A 19,296-nucleotide genomic window follows, 5' to 3' on the forward strand; every position below is an offset into this window, starting at 1 on the left:
CCACCAAATAAAATTGTCTTCATAGCAACTCTCTGTTTTCAAACACACACTATGCCCCCAATTCGCTCTGAAAAACGACAGAAATCACTGGAGCAGGAGGGACGTATCTTATTAGCCATTCAAGCTATTGAAGATGGTCTATATTCTTCTGTCGCAGCTGCTGCACGCTCATTTAGTGTACCAAGATCAACCCTATATGCTAGAATGAAGGGCACTCCAAATCTATGGGAAACGAGACCAACTGGCCATAAGTTTGATGAGGTTGATGAAGAATTGATGGAGAATTGGCTAGTCACTATGGATAAGAGAGGTGCAGTTCTTACCCCTGCTATGATTAGAGATATGGTCAATCTTTTACTCCCGTCGCATTTTTCAGCCACCTCCGACACCCCTTCTATTGGCAAAAACTGGGTAACAGGCTTTGTTAAGTGTCACGAAAACCTGTCTTCACGTCTCTCTCAGAAACATGATCATAGGAGAGCTGAAGCTCAAGACCCTAGAATCATTGTACCATGGTTTAAACTAGTCCAAGACACTATCCAAGAACATGGTATAGATTCGAACGACATCTTCAACTTTGACGAATCTGGCTTTGCGATAGGAGTAAATGCGACCCAAAAAATCATTATATCTTCTGAATATCATGGTCGGAGAGCTATTTTACAGCCTGGGAATCGCGAATGGGTCACTATTGTTACGGGATGAATGCAGGAATTTGTACGCTGTAAAGATCCGATTGGTAAACAAGAAGAATTAACTAAGGGAGGGAAAGGGGTCCTGGGGACCGGGTGTTCTTATAGCTCGTTCGGCTCCGCACAGATTCCAGGAGCGCAGTCTCTCCAGAGACTGAGCATTTCATCGGGTATCAACCCGTTACAACTATTATTGAAACTATAAGATCTTCTGGAGAAGCTCTTCCGCCCTATATCATCTTTAAAGGGAAAGCTTTTTTTTGAACGGTGGTTTCCTAAGCTCCCTAAAGAGGGTAATTGGCGAATCAATCTTAGCCCAGATGGATGGACTAGCGATGAGATTGGTGTCGATTGGCTAAAGAAACACTTTATTCCTAATATTAGGAATCGAAGAGGTAAATTTTACCTTTTGATATTAGATGGTCATGGTAGCCATCTTACCCCTGAATTCGATCAAATTTGCAAAGAAAACGATATTATCGCACTTTGTATGCTACCACATGCTTCACATCTTTTATAGCCTTTGGATGTAGGCTGTTTTTCGCCTTTGAAGAAGCTTTATGGTGCCGCAGTATCAGACTGGATGCGATTTGGTGTCAATTCGATCGATAAAGATGATTTCCTTGATATCTTTCCTGATGTGCGTCATGGAGCTTTTAAAACTGATACTATAATCAATAGCTTTAAAGCTACTGGTTTAGTCCCTTTAGACCCAAATCATGTATTAGATAAGTTGAATATTCGACTTGAATCTTCACCTTCACTTCCTTTGATATCAGGGAGCGATAGTGATCCTAGCTTTCCTTGGACACTCGAAAAACTGGCAAAATCGAAATCTCGTCTCGGTTTAGGTCCAGAACCGTCACTTGATTTGATTCCATCACTTAATAAAAGGCCGATCCAATCGCATTACGATCCCACGACCCGAACACTTCATCATATTTATTTACATGATTGTCGTGGCCATTTAGAAATGAATAAGAAACAGGTGAAAAAAGGGGGGAGCTAGTAAGAAGCAGGCTATTCATAAGGGTAGTTTAGGGGTTTTAGAAACAATTCAGAATAATATTGGTGGTGGGAATGGTGAAGTGACACATATATCTGATGGTGAAGCTGCTTACAATGTGTCTACTGGAACTGATTTGCCTATAATGCCTAAAACAAGGCGCCAGACAACCTGCTCTGGGTGTGGTAAGATAGGGCATAAGATCAAACAGTGTCAGAATCGTGTTATTTAGTCAAATTTATTATGTTTTGGTTCTCAAATCTGGGTTTAAAAATTTGCAATTTTATGAAATTTTGATGGGTGACAGACCGACCAGGAATCACATTATACATAGGAAGCGAATAACACTCGGGCGAGTGAAAAGGCTGAGGCTCCGAATAACTCTTCTTGTAATCTCGGACATGGATGCAGATTTGTATTGGTGGATGGAAGTGATATGGGCAAGCTGGAAAAGTTGAAGGTCTAGTAAAAGGGCGTTAGAAAGGCGGCTGTTGTTTCATCAAAAGCCGCCATTTTCGGCGCCAATTTCACAATCTCTATAGCTATTATTGCCGATGGAACAGTTGAAATTTTTGGCAGAAGTATAGGCAATTCAACAAATTACATCTCGGTCGATCTTTACATTTGTCATGAGCTTCACTTTTACGACTTGCTTTCTATGTAGTTGATGGTTGGATGCCTTGATGCCTTATATATATATAAGGATTCGAGATGCCAAATCCGGACGCCGTCAATGCTTGGAATGATTATCAATACATAATATATAGATCACTGATGCGAGGCACCAGCAAATTGCTTCTCTTCTTCTTCCCACTTCTTGCGCTCAATCACACTGCGAGCCCTAAATAAAAAAAAAAAAAGAAGAAATTAGAAAGGAATATGACAAGATGGATATTGAAGAAACTCACCTATACGCTTTCACAAAGCGCCAGACCTCAGCATCAGCAAGGTTCCAGGCTTCGGCGACGTTTGTTATACTGTCCCCCTCTGCCTGAAGGACTCGGGCTTTTTGGATGAGCTCATACTCTCGGCCAACTCCTTCTTGGCTGGGGTTCTTGTTCTGTACACTCTCCTTGTCTCCAGCCGTGTTTGGATCGATAGCACCTCCACGCGGGATAGTGAACCCAAATTCCCACTCAAACTCATCTAAGAGGTCGGCTGGGAGGCTTTGGCCAGCTTCCGCAGATAAAGACTCAACAGTCATCCAAAGTGAGTTGGCCCTGCCTTGGTCTCCGGCGACGACTTGTTTGAATGTCATTGCCCGGTAGGAACTGCCAACTGCTAACCCGGTGCCGCGATATTGAGTTTCGGGTCCAAGATCCTCTGCGGTAACATCAATTAACCATGGATCCCGTGCAGTCTCTCGACGAATTGACCGCGCGGTGATATTATCAGAGCTCTTCTGCAGACTAATAAGAGTGTAGGGGTGCGGGAGCGTGCCGATAGTGAATAGGAATGGGGTTGTCTTGTAGCTGGATGGCTGGCTTATCCGCATAGGTTGTTTTGCAGAACCACAGGGGCGGCACTCAGGGTGGTTAGGTGGGCAGGAATTGGGGACCGGAGACTCGGGGCATTCAATGAGCGACTTTGCTAGCCGCAGCGCGGGTTCGACCAGGGCAGTAGTGTGCTGAGGGAAAGGCTTCAGTACGGCCAGGCCGGCCGGGAAAGAGGTTTGAAAAGTATTATGAAGGTGGGAGTTAATCAACTGCACGAGAAGCAATCGACCACTGGGGCCGTTCAAAGGCTTTTTGCCGATCTTTTCCTGCAGAGTGGGATAGTGAGAACTGATTGCGGATGATCGATAGTAAGCCAGGGCATTCGGCTTCTCAATCCTGAAGATCTCGGCCGGCATAAGATCTACAAGTGACGCAGATTGATCGCTCAGCTTTTTGACCGATACATCAATCGCATCATCAATGCGATGCTTCTCTGCCGAGAAAAGACCTCCTTGGAAGTTTTCAAATCGGGTGATAAACTCCGGGTCGGTGCCTCTTCGAAGAGCTACCAAGAGAGCATCATCGTAGCGTGCCATAGGGAAACACTCAAAATCGGCGAGCAAGCCTGATCCCATGTGACCCCACGCCAGCCAACGAAATACCTCGTTTTCCATGTCTGGGTTGAGATTAAGTGTTTGCACCAATTGGTAGTGTGGATTTTTCATCGCATCACCGGGCGTCAAAACCACTGGTTTAAAGCCCTGCGCATACCAAGCTCGTCGCCAGGCCAAAAGGAGTTGGCCATCGGCGTTCTTCGCCTCCTTTAGCTCATTGCCGCCAAACTTCTTAGGGTTGTATTTCGGGTTGTAATATGTGTAGATGGGTCGACGATCGGGCAATGGAGGTAGAACAGATCTGTTTTCATCGAGAGTGATAGCGGACGAAAATGGGTTTCGCCATTCCCAATTGCTAAACCATTTTGACTCGCCACTAGTGCTATTTTTCTGCTCTGGAGGTGGTTCGTGTGAAGGAGGGCGTAAAGACGGAAGATGTATATCGCTGAGGTGAGGAAGCTTCGGTAGAGGCAATTTCGCTGGCGTTGGGGGGTTTTCCTCGCCTTCGATGGTTGGTTCAGGGATAGGTGAGGATGAGAAGATAAAGAGAAGAAGCGCAACAAAAACGATGATCGCCAAAAGACCCGTACTCCTATGGGGAATCATCTTTGGCGCATGCAAGCGAATATAAACTTTGATAAGGGTTTGTTAAATAATTAGAAGGAAGGGATGTGAAGTTGCGCGCCAGAAGCTATTTGGGGGCAGCGCCTCGAATACACCGGATTCGGCGACTCGATTGGGTATAGGCGGGCAACGGACTATATAGAATTACAAGGGTTTCCCATTGAAAGAGGCAATAGAAGGGATATTGCTGATATAAATTTTGTCCTCCAACGATCTTTGACTCCTGAGAGAAGTTGACCATCTACTGACTAACAAAGTACAGGGTAAACTTTATGGCCTGAGGTTTGAGATAAATGGCTGACTCATCCAATTACATCATCGGTATCACTAATTAACTATCCGTGAATATCAGATTGCCACTGGATTTTAGATGGTAGAATTAAGTCAAAGATCTTAGATTCCTTTGTTTTGCCTTCTATTAAGTATATAAAATAGAACAGTACTATATGACCATCTACATGAGACTAAAAGTGCACAATTCGAGATAATCAATGTGGGGGAGTTATGGCCAATCAGCGACTTTAATTCACGGCGAAGTCGGACTTTTTTTTGTGCCCCTCCCGTCAAGATGGGGTAATTTGACTCATCTCAACTTCCTTTAAAAAAATATCAAGCATTTGTACAGCTGCAACCATGGCTGTGGGAACTGCTTTGCAAGACCGCCTAGAAAGGTGGTCGCAACGTCTAAATAACCTCACTGTTTCGCCATTGACTCGTGACTATCCCGACACACAAAAGCCTGATAGCGATAGCAAGCGGGTCATTGAGGCATTTGAGTCTGTCAAACTACCTAAGGAAACCCAATTGGCTTTGAAGAAGCTGTCTGCGTCGTCATCTTCTGAATTCACTGTCTTTTTGACTGCCTTTGTCATTCTTGTGGCCCGTTTGACCGGCGATGAGGATATCGCAGTGGGAACCAGCGTGGGCGAAGATGGCCGTCCATTCGTTCTCCGAGTTCCCATCAACTCCTCTGAGACATTTACCCAGCTCTATGCTAAGGTCGACAAGGTACGTTAAATTCATTGTCATCGTCAATATCTATAAGACCTTGGCTAAGTGTGTAGGCGTTCAACGAAGGTGCTTCTGAGATCGTGCCTTTAGGCAGTCTTCGCTCCTACATTCAAGACAAATCCAAGTCCGAAAGAGCCCCCATCCTTTTCCGCTTTGCTGCTTACGATGCTCCGGCTGCCTCGCAAGAATATCCCGCCAACACATTTGACAGCACCGATTTGGTGGTCAACATCGCCCCGGGATCGGCATCACAGGTAGAATTGGGTGCCTATTATAATCAACGTCTCTTCTCGAGTGCGCGTATTGCCACAATTCTTAAACAGCTGGCTAAGATTGCTGAGAATGCTGCTGTAAACACTGAAGAGCCTGTAGGTCGAGTTGACATGATGACTCCGGATCAACTCGCCCTTCTGCCCGATCCTACAGCCGACCTCAACTGGTCTAAGTACCGCGGTGCTATTCATGAAATATTTGCCGCAAACGCCGAGAAGCACCCTGAAAAGCTGTGCGTTGTGGAAACTAAGTCGAGCAACTCTACGCACCGCGAGTTCACCTATAAACAGATTAGCGAGGCTTCAAACATCCTCGGACACCATCTAGTACAATCTGGTGTTCAGAGAGGGGATGTTGTCATGGTTTATGCCTACCGCGGCGTCGATCTGGTAGTTGCTGTGATGGGTATTTTGAAGGCCGGTGCTACCTTCTCCGTTATTGATCCTGCATACCCCCCTGAGCGCCAAAATATTTATCTTGATGTCGCTCGTCCTAGTGCCCTGGTAAATATTGCCAAGGCTACCCGTGATTCTGGTGAGCTGTCCGACATTGTTCGGACTTTCATTAATGAGAACTTGGATCTCCGCACCGAGGTTCCATCACTTGCTCTTCAAGATGATGGCACTCTTCTGGGTGGTTCGATCAATGGCCAGGATGTTTTTGCCAAGCAAGTTGAGTTGAAGTCAAAGCCCGTTGGCGTTGTTGTGGGCCCTGATTCCACCCCAACTCTGTCCTTCACCTCCGGCTCGGAGGGCCGCCCTAAGGGCGTTCGTGGTCGCCACTTCTCCCTTGCCTATTACTTCCCTTGGATGTCTGAGACATTCAAGCTTACTCCCAATGAGAAGTTCACGATGCTGAGCGGTATTGCCCACGATCCAATCCAGCGAGATATCTTCACCCCGCTATTCTTGGGTGCACAGCTGTTGGTTCCTGCCAGAGAGGACATCCAAAATGAGAAGCTCGCCGAGTGGATGAAGAATTATGGTGCCACTGTTACCCATCTTACTCCGGCTATGGGTCAGATTTTGGTTGGCGGTGCCTCTGCTCAGTTCCCGAACCTGCACCATGCATTCTTTGTCGGTGACATCTTGATCAAGCGTGACTGTCGCTCACTGCAAGGTTTGGCTCCGAATGTGAACATTGTCAACATGTACGGAACTACCGAGACCCAGCGTGCTGTCAGTTACTACGAAATCCCCAGCTACTCCAGTAAGGAGGGTTTCCTTGATACCATGAAGGATGTCATCCCGGCCGGTCGTGGAATGCTGGACGTGCAGATGCTCGTTGTCAACCGCTTTGACCCCACTCGGATATGTGCCATCGGTGAAGTGGGTGAGATCTACGTGCGTGCTGCCGGTCTCGCTGAAGGCTATTTGGGAACCCCAGATCTGAGCGCGAAGAAGTTCCTGACCAATTGGTTTGTCAAGCCCGAAGTCTGGGTCGAAAATGACCAGGGTGGGAACGAGCCATGGCGGGAGTTCTATGTTGGCCCTAGAGACCGACTTTACCGTAGTGGTGACCTGGGACGTTACACCCCATCTGGAGACGTTGAGTGCTCAGGCCGTGCCGATGACCAGGTTAAGATTCGTGGTTTCCGTATTGAATTGGGAGAGATTGACACTCACCTTTCCCGCCATCCCCTAGTCCGTGAAAATGTTACTCTGGTCCGTCGAGACAAGTTCGAGGAGCCGACCCTAGTCAGCTACTTCGTACCTGATATGAGCCAGTGGGCCAAATGGCTGGAGAGCAAGGGTCTTACGGATGATGACTCGGCTGAGGGTATGGTTGGTATGCTTCGTCGCTTCCGCCCTCTCCGCGATGATGCTCGTGATCACCTCCGCAGCAAGCTCCCTGCCTATGCTGTCCCTAGTGTGATCATTCCCCTCAAGCGTATGCCGCTGAACCCTAATGGCAAGATTGATAAGCCTGCCCTGCCTTTCCCTGATACCGAGGAACTTAGTGCGGCCGCCCCGCGTCGCCGTTCTTCCGTGATGCAGACACTATCCGAGACTGAGCAAGCTCTTTCTCAGATTTGGGCTAAGCTGATTCCCAACGTGACTGCTCGCATGATTGGTCCTGACGACTCGTTCTTCGACCTTGGTGGTCATAGTATTCTGGCCCAGCAAATGTTCTTCGACCTGCGCCGTAAGTGGCGCGGCATTGACATCAGCATGAATGCCATCTTCCGCAGCCCCACTCTCAAGGGTTTCGCCGGTGAGATTGATCGTCTGATTGACGCGGAAACATTTGAGATCAACGGCGACAAGGCTTCTTCTGCTGCTGCGCCCACTGCCAATGAGCCTAATGATGAATACTCGAAGGATGCCAAACAGTTGGTCAGCGAGTTGCCCCAATCCTTTCCTACTCGCGGTGATGATATTTTGTCCAGCGAGCCTACAGTATTCCTCACTGGTGCTACTGGTTTCCTTGGTGCTCATGTTCTACGTGATCTGGTCACCCGTAAAGCGCCCTCGACCAAGGTCGTCGTTCTGGTTCGTGCCAAGAGCGATGAACAGGCTCTTGAGCGTGTTCGATCTACTTGCAAGGCTTATGGTTTCTGGGAGGATGCCTGGACGAGCCAAATCGAAGCTGTCTGTGGTGACCTTGGCAAGCCCCAATTTGGTCTGTCGCAGTCCGTATGGGATGACCTTACCAACCGTGTTGATGCAGTGATTCACAACGGCGCGCTCGTCCATTGGGTCTACCCGTACTCAACTCTGAGAGCTCCCAATGTGATGGGTACTATCGATGCTCTGAAACTGTGCGCCACCGGTAAGGCCAAGCAGTTTGCTTTTGTCAGTTCCACTAGTGCCCTCGACAACGATCACTATGTACAAGAGTCTGAGCTTAGCATCGCGGCCGGTGGCACTGGTGTGAGCGAAGAAGACGATCTCGATGGCAGCAGAGTCGGACTTGGTACTGGCTACGGTCAGAGCAAATGGGCCAGTGAATACCTCGTTAAGGAGGCTGGTAACCGTGGACTGAGAGGCACCATTATTCGCTCTGGATACGTTCTGGGTGACTCTCACACTGGTACTACCAACACTGATGACTTCTTGATTCGCATGCTCAAGGGCTGCATTCAGTTGTCTTCTCGGCCAAACATCAACAACACAGTGAACATGGTTCCTGTTGATCATGTGGCTCGGATCGTTATCGCATGTACCTTCTTCCCGCCACGCACTCCCGTCGGCGTCGCCCACGTCACTGGACACCCACGTCTGCGGTTCAACCAGTTCCTCGGTGCGCTTCAGAGCTATGGTTACGATGTACCACAGGTTGATTACGTTCCATGGGCTCAGTCCCTTGAGCAATATGTCAATGACGGCCAGCACGATGACAAGGAGTCGCAACATGCACTGTGAGTGATAAACCCCTTCGTGAGATACATTATTAAATTTAACCCCTTTTTTTCAATAGGATGCCCCTGTACCACTTCGTCACTGCCGATCTTCCGTCCAACACCAAGGCCCCGGAGTTAGATGATACTAATGCGGCTGCAGCTCTAAAGGCTGACGCAGCCTGGTCTGGTGTCGATGCATCCGCCGGTGCCGGTGTTACCGAGGAGCTAGTTGGTTTGTATTCTTCTTATCTTGTACAAACCGGATTCCTCCCACCACCAACTGTGGCCGGAGCACGTCCTCTGCCCACAGCTCGTATTACCGATGAACAGAAGAAGACCTTGTTGAGTGTTGGAGGTCGTGGAGGTGCTGCATGAGCTATTATTATTTATATTACATTTTCTGTCATGGTGAAAAAAAGCATTGAATATATAAAGATGAAATGAAGGTTATTACTAGTACAATGGTTGTAGCCCATATATTAACCGACCCGCTAATCCGCGCCTTTCCTACTTCCACCCCTCGGTTCGACCGGCCTCTCACTCCATAGATTCGAATTGACGTTTACCCCTCGCTTGATCGTCAGATCCCTCGAAATCTTTATTTTAATCGTCTTAGTCCATACTTTCATCTTCTACAAATCTCCCCTTTACTTTTTTTCATATCTGATCATCATGTTTGAAGGTACGTGTGTTTCCCGGCTCGGTTCTTGCTCTTTCCATGGTTCCTTGGCACTTTCCCTTCTTTCCACTTTCTCTCCCCCTTCCCCAACATCTTTACCACATACTCTTGCGGAAGGAAATTCCCTTAGGGATTGTTACATAGACATTGCTGCGCCTTCTCCCATCACATTTCAATTCTACTCAGGGGTCACCTTTATTTCTATTATTGGCCGAGTCACTTCCCGTCCCCACCGTTCGTCATGAATGTTTCACGATTGGCCGTACGTCCTGGCGTGCTTGCACGTATCAAGGACCGCCAGCAATCCTTTTTGCCAATCCCCAATTACCCCTCCTTGCGAGTCTATGCGCTTCCTCCCGCAGCATTTTCCACCTCTAGCTCTTTCCTCTGCACCAATCACAAGAGTCCCAGCGAACACACAAGCGCAGAAACTAAAAAGACTCAAACAGACAAATTCTCCGCTGGCCTGCGCAAGAACAAGGAATGGGCCGCACAAACTGCTCGTGAGCACCCGGACCTCTTCCCGACCCTGGCGAACGGTCAAACTCCGCAGATCTTGTGGTTGGGATGCTCCGACTCGCGCTGTCCCGAGACTAGCATGCTCGGCCTGCAACCTGGTGATGTCTTCGTGCACCGCAACATCGCCAACATTATCCACCCAGGCGATCTCAGCTCTAGCGCCGTTATCGAGTACGCCGTCGTGCACCTGCGTGTTAGTCACATCGTCGTCTGCGGCCACACTTCCTGTGGTGGAGTTGCCGCCGCCATGGGAAACAAGCAGCTTGGAATCTTGGACCCGTGGCTCATGCCTCTGCGCCAGGTTCGCGAGCGCAACTTGGCTATTTTGCAGTCTTTACCTACTGATGAGGCTGCGTTAAAGCTGGTCGAGTTGAACGTCCGTGAGGGTCTCAACATTGTTAAGCAGAAGGGCGCTGTACTCAGCGCTATCCAAGAGCGTGGACTGCAGGTTCACGGTCTTATTTATGACGTCGCTTCTGGTGTTCTAAGTCAGCTTGATACTGAGGATTCGGAGGAGGCTATTAAGGCTCGTCTGACGGCTTTCAACATTGAGCCTTGAGCGTGGAAATTCGTCGACTTTTTCGGAAAATTAAGGAGTGATCTGGGGTGGATTTTGGAGCGTCGCATCTGGTTGGTGTAATTAAGCAATACAAACATAGAACCTTTCTGTATGTTTTCACTACGTTATTTATGGACAGGTAATTATCTCAGAAAGCATTAAGTCCTATATTAACGTAGTTTAAAAGGCGGTGGGAAGCGTGCCTTAAGTACGGACCTAGCGGGATCCCCGCTCAAGTCAAATTCAGCCGCAGGGTTTACGCTTATTTAACTAAAATACCTAAAATCCAAGTTTCAGCCTAGATATTTATATGTGGGGCGGGGAAGATGCCATATTCAGTCTCCGATAACTTAATTAGGTTTAGATCCAGGTTGAAGCTGAAGGAGTAGGCATCAAGATTAAGCGAGTGACTCAATAGCCTTGACAAGTGGGGGGCCATGGCATGATAGCATGATGGAATCTAGGCTCTACCCCCAAATGATCCCCCGCCTTAATTATTTTGTCCAGGCTTGTCCGGTGTTGACTAAGTTACCTAGATTTAGCCGCAGGCTCCATCAACGTTTGTGGGTTTCAGCCTTTCGTCGCTGCGACGCATAACAAATCATCATGGATTTCCAACTCCACACTAATCAACTACACAGTTATGCGGCTATTCTTGGTGCTGATTGGAGCCACTTGTCAGAGTCATAAGTGACTCAGGAATAGGCTCAGAATGACCCACTCAATCTGTACAATCAATCTGGTTCAGGTAGAAATTCAGCCGCTGCTGGCTTCTGCCTTCTCTACCTGCCAGCTTAAAGAGCCACTCCCCTCTCTTTCTACCTTGCTTCTCAACAACTCCCTTTCATTTCAAATATTTTCTTCCATTGCAGCTATATATCTTTAAACATGTCGGAAATTAATGTCAAGGAAAAGATCGAAACTCCTCCAGTGGATGGAGAGGTTACCTCTGAAGAGACGACATCTGGACAAGCCACACCTGGTAAGTATAAAGTCATCAGAAAGCGAATCTCAGTTTCTAACTTTCAAATGGCACAGATACCACAACTGAAGAAGAGAGCGATACCAAAACTGACAAGGACGATAAAGTCAAATATGAACCTCAAGGCTCAATTTGCAAAGTTCACAATGTTTATCAAACCATGCCCGACGATGCCGGGCAGACATCCTGGACCAAAGATCTACCCGAAAGCCTCATCGCTCCAGCCGAAGACGCAGACTCCGCCCAGTACGCATTGATCATCAGAAACGCAAAATGCTACGATGGTCGCAAAAGCCTCAAGATTCACTCTGTTGTTGTTCAAAGTGAACCTCTAAAGAAATTCTTAGGCAAAGCACTGGAGGGGTACCCCGGTGTCACAACCACATTGCAACGTCTTGATTTCACCGCGCCATTCAAACCGCTAGTCCACCGGTGGGACGAGCTAATCAAGGCCCGAGATGAGGAAGAGGATGCGACCACTAAGGAGCATGTGGATCTGTTCTACAATATCTTCGAGGAGGAGCTCCGGGATGTCCTTGCCAGCAAAAAAGACATGACTTCCAACGGTGTGATTACCCATGAACTGTTGTGGACTATTCTTGAGCCTGACGGTTTAATTATCAACACATCTTATGGCCGTACTCGTGCTTTTCTCTTCGACGATGCCAGCATTGATTGTCGAACGAAGTCTTGGATCATCAGTGCCAATTACATTGAGTACGACGGCGTATCATTCGGATTTGACGATGAGACCTTCAAGGTACCTTACTTCATTGGAACCAAGCCGATCACATCACTGCCTATCTCTCCATTGAAATATCACGCCAACAAGGACACTATCCGGAACACTCTGCTTGCCCAGGGCAAGGCCTGGGAAGAGCACAAGGGTTTCCACTATAAGCAATACGAAGGCCTTGCCTTTGGATTTTTCTACCGCGATGGCTGCGAAGATGTTGTCAGATATCAAGTCAAAAGCCGGATCATCATTGACGCAGAGGCTTTCGGTATCTTCCATACCGAAAAGTCGATATATGTTAATAATGAGAATGTCGATGATGTACTGACCGATGAGCAACGAATCGTTGCGTCCGGAATGGTTTATGGTTATTCTCTTAAAGATAAGGAATGGTTGAAGTTCTACCTCGACTCCACATCGGATATCGAGTGGAATACTCGCGCCTTTGATTCTCTGGTTCTGCCAAAGGGTCAAGAGAATCTGAAGGAGCTTATTCTGGCCTTTGCCCAGGCACAGTCTAAGCAAGTGGATGACTTTGACGATGTGGTCCAAGGCAAGGGTCGTGGAATTATCATGCAGTTGAGTGGTCCTCCTGGTGTGGGAAAGACTCTTACTGCAGAGAGTGTCGCTGAAGTGATGAAGGTGCCTCTTTACTCTATCAGCGCCGGTGATTTGGGCACCGCAAACTACGAAGTGGAGAAGAAGCTCAAGGATATCTTACGCATGACTCCTCGTTGGGGTGCTGTCCTACTTATTGATGAGGCAGATGTGTTTATGGAGGCCAGATCTCCAGATGATCTTGTGAGAAATGAGCTTGTCTCAATTTTCCTACGATTGCTCGAGTACTACGAGGTAAGCTTGTGATCTTTGACCTTGAAACAACAGCAGTGACTAATTCTTTCTATAGGGAATTCTATTCCTGACTACCAACAGATCTGAGCACATTGATCCTGCATTTGAATCTCGTATCCACGTTTCAATCGCATATAGCGATCTTGATGTAAAATCAAGACGCCACGTCTGGTCTCAATTCTTGAATGGATCCACCAAGGCTGATGTTGTTTCTGAGGAGGAGCTGGACAACTTATCAGCAGTGGAGTTGAACGGTCGTCAGATCAAGAATGTGATCAAGACAGCCAGTCTGCTGGCGTGGTCAAAGAATACATACCTCCAATATGAGCACATCCAAAAGGTACTGAGTCTTCGAGAACTCAAATAAAGGAGGAAAATAAAATTTGCTGGGCCTTTCGGATACATCATATAACTATATAGCTAGATACTTTTGAACACAACTTATATTATCAATCTCCAGGATTTTGCCTAACCTGTAGCTTTGATGGCATCAAATGGCAGCGTAGAGTGCGGTCTGCATAGACAATCCTATACTTCACACTTCACATACAGCATCGTTCTTGGCATCAGCCTGTAGGGTTCTTTCATTTCTCCCTTCCCCAATCCCCCATTCGGCAAAGGAGAGTCACAGGGATATTCAAAGGTTCTATGCGAACTAGACGAATAGTACACACAAGGTAAGGCCAGATTATCCAAGTATGTGTTGTCCAAACCCGTGCGGGGTAATACATAGGACTTGTGCTGTTTTAAATACCTTGAGGGACTCGATCCAAATCTCATTCACCTTGGCTATCACAATATCACCAACCAAGCAAAGCGACAATGGGTTCTATTTGGATCGCAGACATACCTCGCCCGGAGTTGACAGATGAGAAGATCGGGCCATCTATCACGAATGTGGAGCATTTGTCTTCTTATAATTGGATTGAATCTTCCAGCCCCACTATTGCTGTCCCCGGCTGCCCGCCTCTTTGGTCTCCACCCCAAACCCCCAGAAGAGTGGCCAAAGACTCTGGGCTCATTTATATTGCTCAAAATGCGTTTCGCCATCCTGAAAGTCCGCTCGAACCACTTTTTCGCTCGCTGTATACTGAAAACCCTTCATATAACATACACCAAGTTGACTTGGTAACTGATCGAAACAACATCCGCAAACTTCTGTCGTTCGTGAATCCAAACGTCTCTAGAAATGGACTGGAGCCTTTCACCATTGAAATTGAGGCCACAAGCAATACAGTAATTTTTTGTCGGGCAGAAACCGAAACACATACATTTATCGGGCGACACGACTTCAGAGGCTACGGTCACGAGTTTGAGAAAGCTTTCACAACAAACCAAGTATCTGGCAGTACTGGACATCATCGGATTATCTCCTATAACTTGGGGGATTTGAAATTCATAGTCCGCTACCAGACTGACGCTTACTTTGAAAATGCTTCAAAACCTCAACCTCAAAGTGTGGGTTCGGAAAATGACAATTTTCTGAACATGATGGAAAATCTGTCTCTTTCGCGACCCGAAACTAACTCTCATCTTGCCACAGAGTCCAAATTAGTGGTTGAGAAAAAAGGAAAACAGGTCCCAATTAATTCAACTCTTGAGATCAAAACACGCGTGTCCCACAATCCTCTCAACATCCAAGACGTTCTTCCACAGCTATGGGTATCGCAAACACCTAATCTTGTCCGTGCCTACCATAATGGTGGCACATTTGGACTGCCGGAAGTTAAGGACGTCACTCGTGAGATTGCTGAATGGGAACGAAATCATGCTAATGACCTTTGGAGATTGGTTATATTGGTTAAGGAAATCATGAGAGTGGTGAGAGAGAATGGTGGGAATACTGTCGTAAAATATGACGGTCGAAGTAACAGCCTTGCGGTTTTCAAGAAAGAAGGGAGCAGGATGTTACCCGATGATCTTTATTTGAAACTCGGCGACGAAACGCGATCGACTGAAGCGGTTGAATCAAAATCTCGCAAAACAACAATCAAAATTGGGGATACTTTCCACAATGTTGACATCTCGACGATACCATATTTATCAGCCTTTGTCAGATTTCAACATCTTTCCCAGCCGCAAAAAACTGATTTCATTCACGGCGATATTGCCTTGTTTGACGTTGCTCTCAAGGGCTTGGAATCAGGCTATCGGCAATGTTTCCGCTCTTTGCGAAGTGATATCCCTCAGTATCACACTCTTTGTGACACATATGATTTCCTCGGGGTTGACGTACTTGCCGGACAGTCAATTGATAATATCTTTGTAGATTTGAGGGCCTGCAAAACCGATTATGAACTCGACTATAAGCGTTATCGAGCTATAAAGGGCGATAAATCTCGAGCACGGGACGCGGCATTCCGACTTCTATTTCTGATAGTATATGGTGAATTCAGCGATGAAAAAAAGATCCTGCCAAGGTTTACAACGCCGTGCTATTCGTTGTCTCGCATCCAGGCACCTTCAAACAGGGCACTAGAGTTGCAGTGCGGTCGGTCTTTGAGGAGCGTTTTGTCGTGTCCAAGAAGCAACGAAGCCAATTGGATCGTTGGAAAAAGGGGAATACTACCTACTCGTCAGACGACGAGAACACAACTGAGTCTGAATTTGATGAGCCATATCTTTCTGACGATTCTTAGGCCAACAAAATCCGTGAGAATGGTTTCTTTGGCTAGGTTGCTAGATATCTTTGGAAGCCGTAGTAGCGTATCTAGGATTTATTTTCCATGTCTTAAGTATGAATAGCGGGAGGTCAAACGTACCTTCAAGTATGGATTCTTCTGCAGAGTTCTCTTCTTTTTGTACTGACTTTAGTAGTTTTCGAATTCAGCTATACCTTCACACTCTCGCACGTATGTCAGACCGCTTTCTAGACTGGTAGTTTTGTTATAAAATACAGTAAGTAAACACCACAGGGTGCATTTTGCCCGCAAGTGCTACCTGGTGTGCCTCTCCATCCATAGGAGGAGGCAGGCTGCCTCTACAATTACCCACCTGTCTAGGAGATGTCAGTATTTAAGCACAGGCGAAACAACTTGGTTACTGGACTTCCTACTTCGAAGTTGTATCTGATCCGTGATATGATTATAAGTCGGTTCTTTGCTACGTCAGAGATGGCCGAAGATGAAAACAAAAACGGGGGAGTAACTATTATTATAACAATGGATCAGAGAAGCCAATGTGTGATTGCTTCCCGACTACCCCTTGCTCCACCTTGGAGAAGCTCTAGACTGCCCAGTCTCCCAGGAACGTGAGTGTCTCAGTAGATCCCCACGATATACATCATCTCCCGAACTCCTACTTCCTAAGATGTGCCACGGTTCTCATATCAGCTATCAGCGACGATCCCTACGATGTAGACCGTCGCCTGTATACCTTCTTTCTCAGTGAGGAAGACGGCCTTACTTAGCCAGATCCGTCTAGCCATCACCATCCGTCAACCACTGCCCATCCGGACTCATCCGGGCTGGCTGGTCTGTCCTGACTTGCTGGGGAGACCATGCTACTCCAAAGTGGAGAAAGGAGTAATATCAAACCAATCATATAAGAGGGTATTCATGATCGTTCTAAACCAGAGAACGAAAACCCCCGATTTGCTCCGGGCCCAAGGATTACATCAATACCTGTAGATCAACATATCTATTTTTGGCCCTTTACCAATATATAAACAGGAAGTGAATGCTTTGATTGCCCGGCCGAATTTGCTTCAAATCACTCTCAATTTGCAACTATTAAAACGAAACCAGTCTCGCTTGGAACAGGAAGTCCTCTAGACCTAAGCTTGCTCGCCCTTTTAGTTCTTCTCTTTGAAGATAGAATTTCCCAATTTTCGTACAGAGTTAAGTCCTCGCTTGAAATCCTCGCTATATGGCCCTGATCAGAAGCCTCTTGTAGTATTTCGGCATTAGGCGTATCTCCGGGCAACAAAGAAGCGCGCAGCCAGCTGTCAGCATCAGCAGGCACTCGGGAAATGGTCCAAAGTTCGCTATCCCGTTCAGCAGGTCGCTCTTTCAGAACTGGCTCAGGCTCTTCGAGGACAGGCTCAGGCTCTTCAGGCAAACACTCAGTCTCTTCAGGCAAACACTCAGTCTCTTCAGGCAAACACCCAGTCTCTTCAGGCAAATACTCAGGCTCTTCAGGCAAACACTCAGTCTCTTCAGGCAAATACTCAGTCTCTTCAGGCAAATAATCAGGCTCTTCAGGCAAATACTCAGTCTCTTCAGGCAAATAATCAGGCTCTTCAGGCAAACACTCAGTCTGTTCAGGCAAATACTCAGTCTCTTCTAGGGAAGGCTCAGGCTCTTTGGAGATAGGCCCTTGAAGAGGAGATTCATTTGAGATGATGGAGTTCGGTGTTTTAACTAACGATGCAGCAAAAAGTTGGTTCAGCCTGATTACCGTATCGTTGATGTGTTGGAGGGGACTTACCGTGCTGATCTTTCATAGAAACCAAGCGAATAGATAGTATCTCGATAATCATTTTCATCACCGCATTATCAAACTGATGGTTTTGGCCGATAATATCGTAAAATTCGCATAAATCAAGCCATGGATCATCGGACGTTAGTAATCGCTGCAGGTTTCCTTGAATGTACCCTGGAAGCCAGGTTTCGCCTGCGGGGAGGCTTGAAAACACGTCCCTCATGACCCGCAGTATTTCAAGAACAGGAAGCTCCTCATCTAATTGCTGCATCTTTTGCTGAGCAAGTATTTCAAGATCAGTAAGGCCCCAAGTCCTTGACGCATGGTAGACTAAAACGCTCCTCTTGTATTCTCTGGCGAGATCTGACGTGCCTTCCTCAAGGGGCGAGTTGACTGTCTCGTAGCCGCCTGTGTATAAGAAGTGGATCACTGTGTGCCCAACGTCTTCGTCAATATTAGACATGATGATAGTTGGTGATCCAAGAGATGAAAAGGGAAATTTTTGGTAATCCCGAAGGAAATGAGCGGGGATGCTATATTGCTTGCTCCCTATAATGAGGGTCGCAAGAGGGAATTCGTAGGGCCAGTGAATAGGTCAGAAAATGCCGATTGTAACTCATTCAAAGAACTCACGATGACAAAGGTCGATGATAGTCAATCTTAGGAGAGATCTCTGGGGTGATGGGTCGCCTGGGCACCTCATTGGACTTGCGCTGCTGCGTTTTCTTTTTTGCCATGTTTTAGTCTCTCACTTTGCCGGCTATCAAGTAACTCCCAGCAGATCTTCCAAGGAATATATGAAAGATCAAGGTGAGAAAAAGCCTAACTACATCTATTGTAAGTGGGGTATGGGGGAGAAGCAGGGTAATGCGTTGTCCTGCAAAGTGGCCGGAACACGTCATTTGTGCAGTGCATGGCAATTTAGTGTCAATGATTGAAATTCAGACGAATCGCTGCTTCTCTCCAATTCTTGATGTCCGTAGATCAAGAAAACCGCCTAACTATCATTAAAGCGGCGTAAATAAGCAAAATCACTAACGTGATATTAACCCATAACTTTCCACCTCACTTCAAGTGAATATACCCCGTGAATGAAATGAAGGATATCAACCACTAAATAGGTCGAACTTTCGTTCTTAGGAACAAACGGTCAATGAGCAAACTGAAGAGAAGATTAGCATGGCCCCTGCACTAAGGATGACATGCTCAATCAAAGAGAAACCACAATTTTCTTTTTAATAAACAGATTCGATTAGGGTATTATAGCACTATTTCCGTTTTCATAAAAACCTTGGAAGTCAAGGACACGTGATCGAGTCATAGCCCTGGAGTGCGTGGATATATATATTTTTTCGTCTGGGAATATTACAATAGGTTATAACTTGTGAGAAGCTATCTATGATTTTACAGTTCATTCCGTGGGACGCTGGAAAGTTGGACGTTTTATTCAATTGAAGTTGCGGGAAGCGGAACCAGGTGGCAGAATGCTGTAGGCGGCAACATGAAAAGGGTATATAATTCATAAATTTGAGTCAATTTATGTCCCTT

At 46.8% G+C, this 19,296-nt stretch overlaps 6 protein-coding genes across 6 annotated transcripts; 4 read left to right on the top strand and 2 right to left on the bottom strand.

Annotated features, from left to right (window-relative positions):
- Positions 1–2,466: 2,466 nt before the first annotated feature.
- N7495_004440 (uncharacterized protein) lies at positions 2,467–4,354 on the bottom strand (the record flags this gene model as incomplete). Its single annotated transcript, XM_057207091.1, has 2 exons — positions 2,467–2,539; positions 2,607–4,354. 2 exons carry the CDS (start codon positions 4,352–4,354, stop codon positions 2,467–2,469), a joined length of 1,821 nt encoding a protein of 606 aa, XP_057064771.1.
- Positions 4,355–5,005: 651 nt separating this feature from the next.
- On the top strand, positions 5,006–9,374 carry aarA (L-aminoadipate-semialdehyde dehydrogenase; the record flags this gene model as incomplete). Its single annotated transcript, XM_057207092.1, has 3 exons — positions 5,006–5,380; positions 5,437–9,017; positions 9,077–9,374. The coding sequence occupies 3 exons, from the start codon at positions 5,006–5,008 to the stop codon at positions 9,372–9,374; spliced, it is 4,254 nt and encodes a 1,417-aa protein (XP_057064772.1).
- A 545-nt stretch (positions 9,375–9,919) lies between these two features.
- Positions 9,920–10,756, top strand: N7495_004442 (carbonic anhydrase; the record flags this gene model as incomplete). The annotated part of the gene is made up of 1 exon (XM_057207093.1): positions 9,920–10,756. The coding sequence occupies one exon, from the start codon at positions 9,920–9,922 to the stop codon at positions 10,754–10,756; it is 837 nt and encodes a 278-aa protein (XP_057064773.1).
- Positions 10,757–11,644: 888 nt separating this feature from the next.
- N7495_004443 (ATP-binding protein) lies at positions 11,645–13,693 on the top strand (the record flags this gene model as incomplete). The annotated part of the gene is made up of 3 exons (XM_057207094.1): positions 11,645–11,738; positions 11,795–13,326; positions 13,382–13,693. 3 exons carry the CDS (start codon positions 11,645–11,647, stop codon positions 13,691–13,693), a joined length of 1,938 nt encoding a protein of 645 aa, XP_057064774.1.
- A 455-nt stretch (positions 13,694–14,148) lies between these two features.
- On the top strand, positions 14,149–15,965 carry N7495_004444 (uncharacterized protein; the record flags this gene model as incomplete). Its single annotated transcript, XM_057207095.1, has 2 exons — positions 14,149–15,484; positions 15,736–15,965. The coding sequence occupies 2 exons, from the start codon at positions 14,149–14,151 to the stop codon at positions 15,963–15,965; spliced, it is 1,566 nt and encodes a 521-aa protein (XP_057064775.1).
- Positions 15,966–17,163: 1,198 nt separating this feature from the next.
- N7495_004445 (uncharacterized protein) lies at positions 17,164–18,211 on the bottom strand (the record flags this gene model as incomplete). The annotated part of the gene is made up of 2 exons (XM_057207096.1): positions 17,164–17,687; positions 17,755–18,211. Coding segments are annotated over 2 exons (981 nt in total), but the record flags the coding sequence as incomplete, so codon positions are not given.
- Positions 18,212–19,296: the final 1,085 nt, after the last annotated feature.

Source organism: Penicillium taxi (assembly GCF_028828555.1).
Source record: "Penicillium taxi strain IBT 34144 chromosome Unknown utg000003l_segment0_segment0, whole genome shotgun sequence".
Classification (NCBI taxonomy): domain Eukaryota; kingdom Fungi; phylum Ascomycota; class Eurotiomycetes; order Eurotiales; family Aspergillaceae; genus Penicillium; species Penicillium taxi.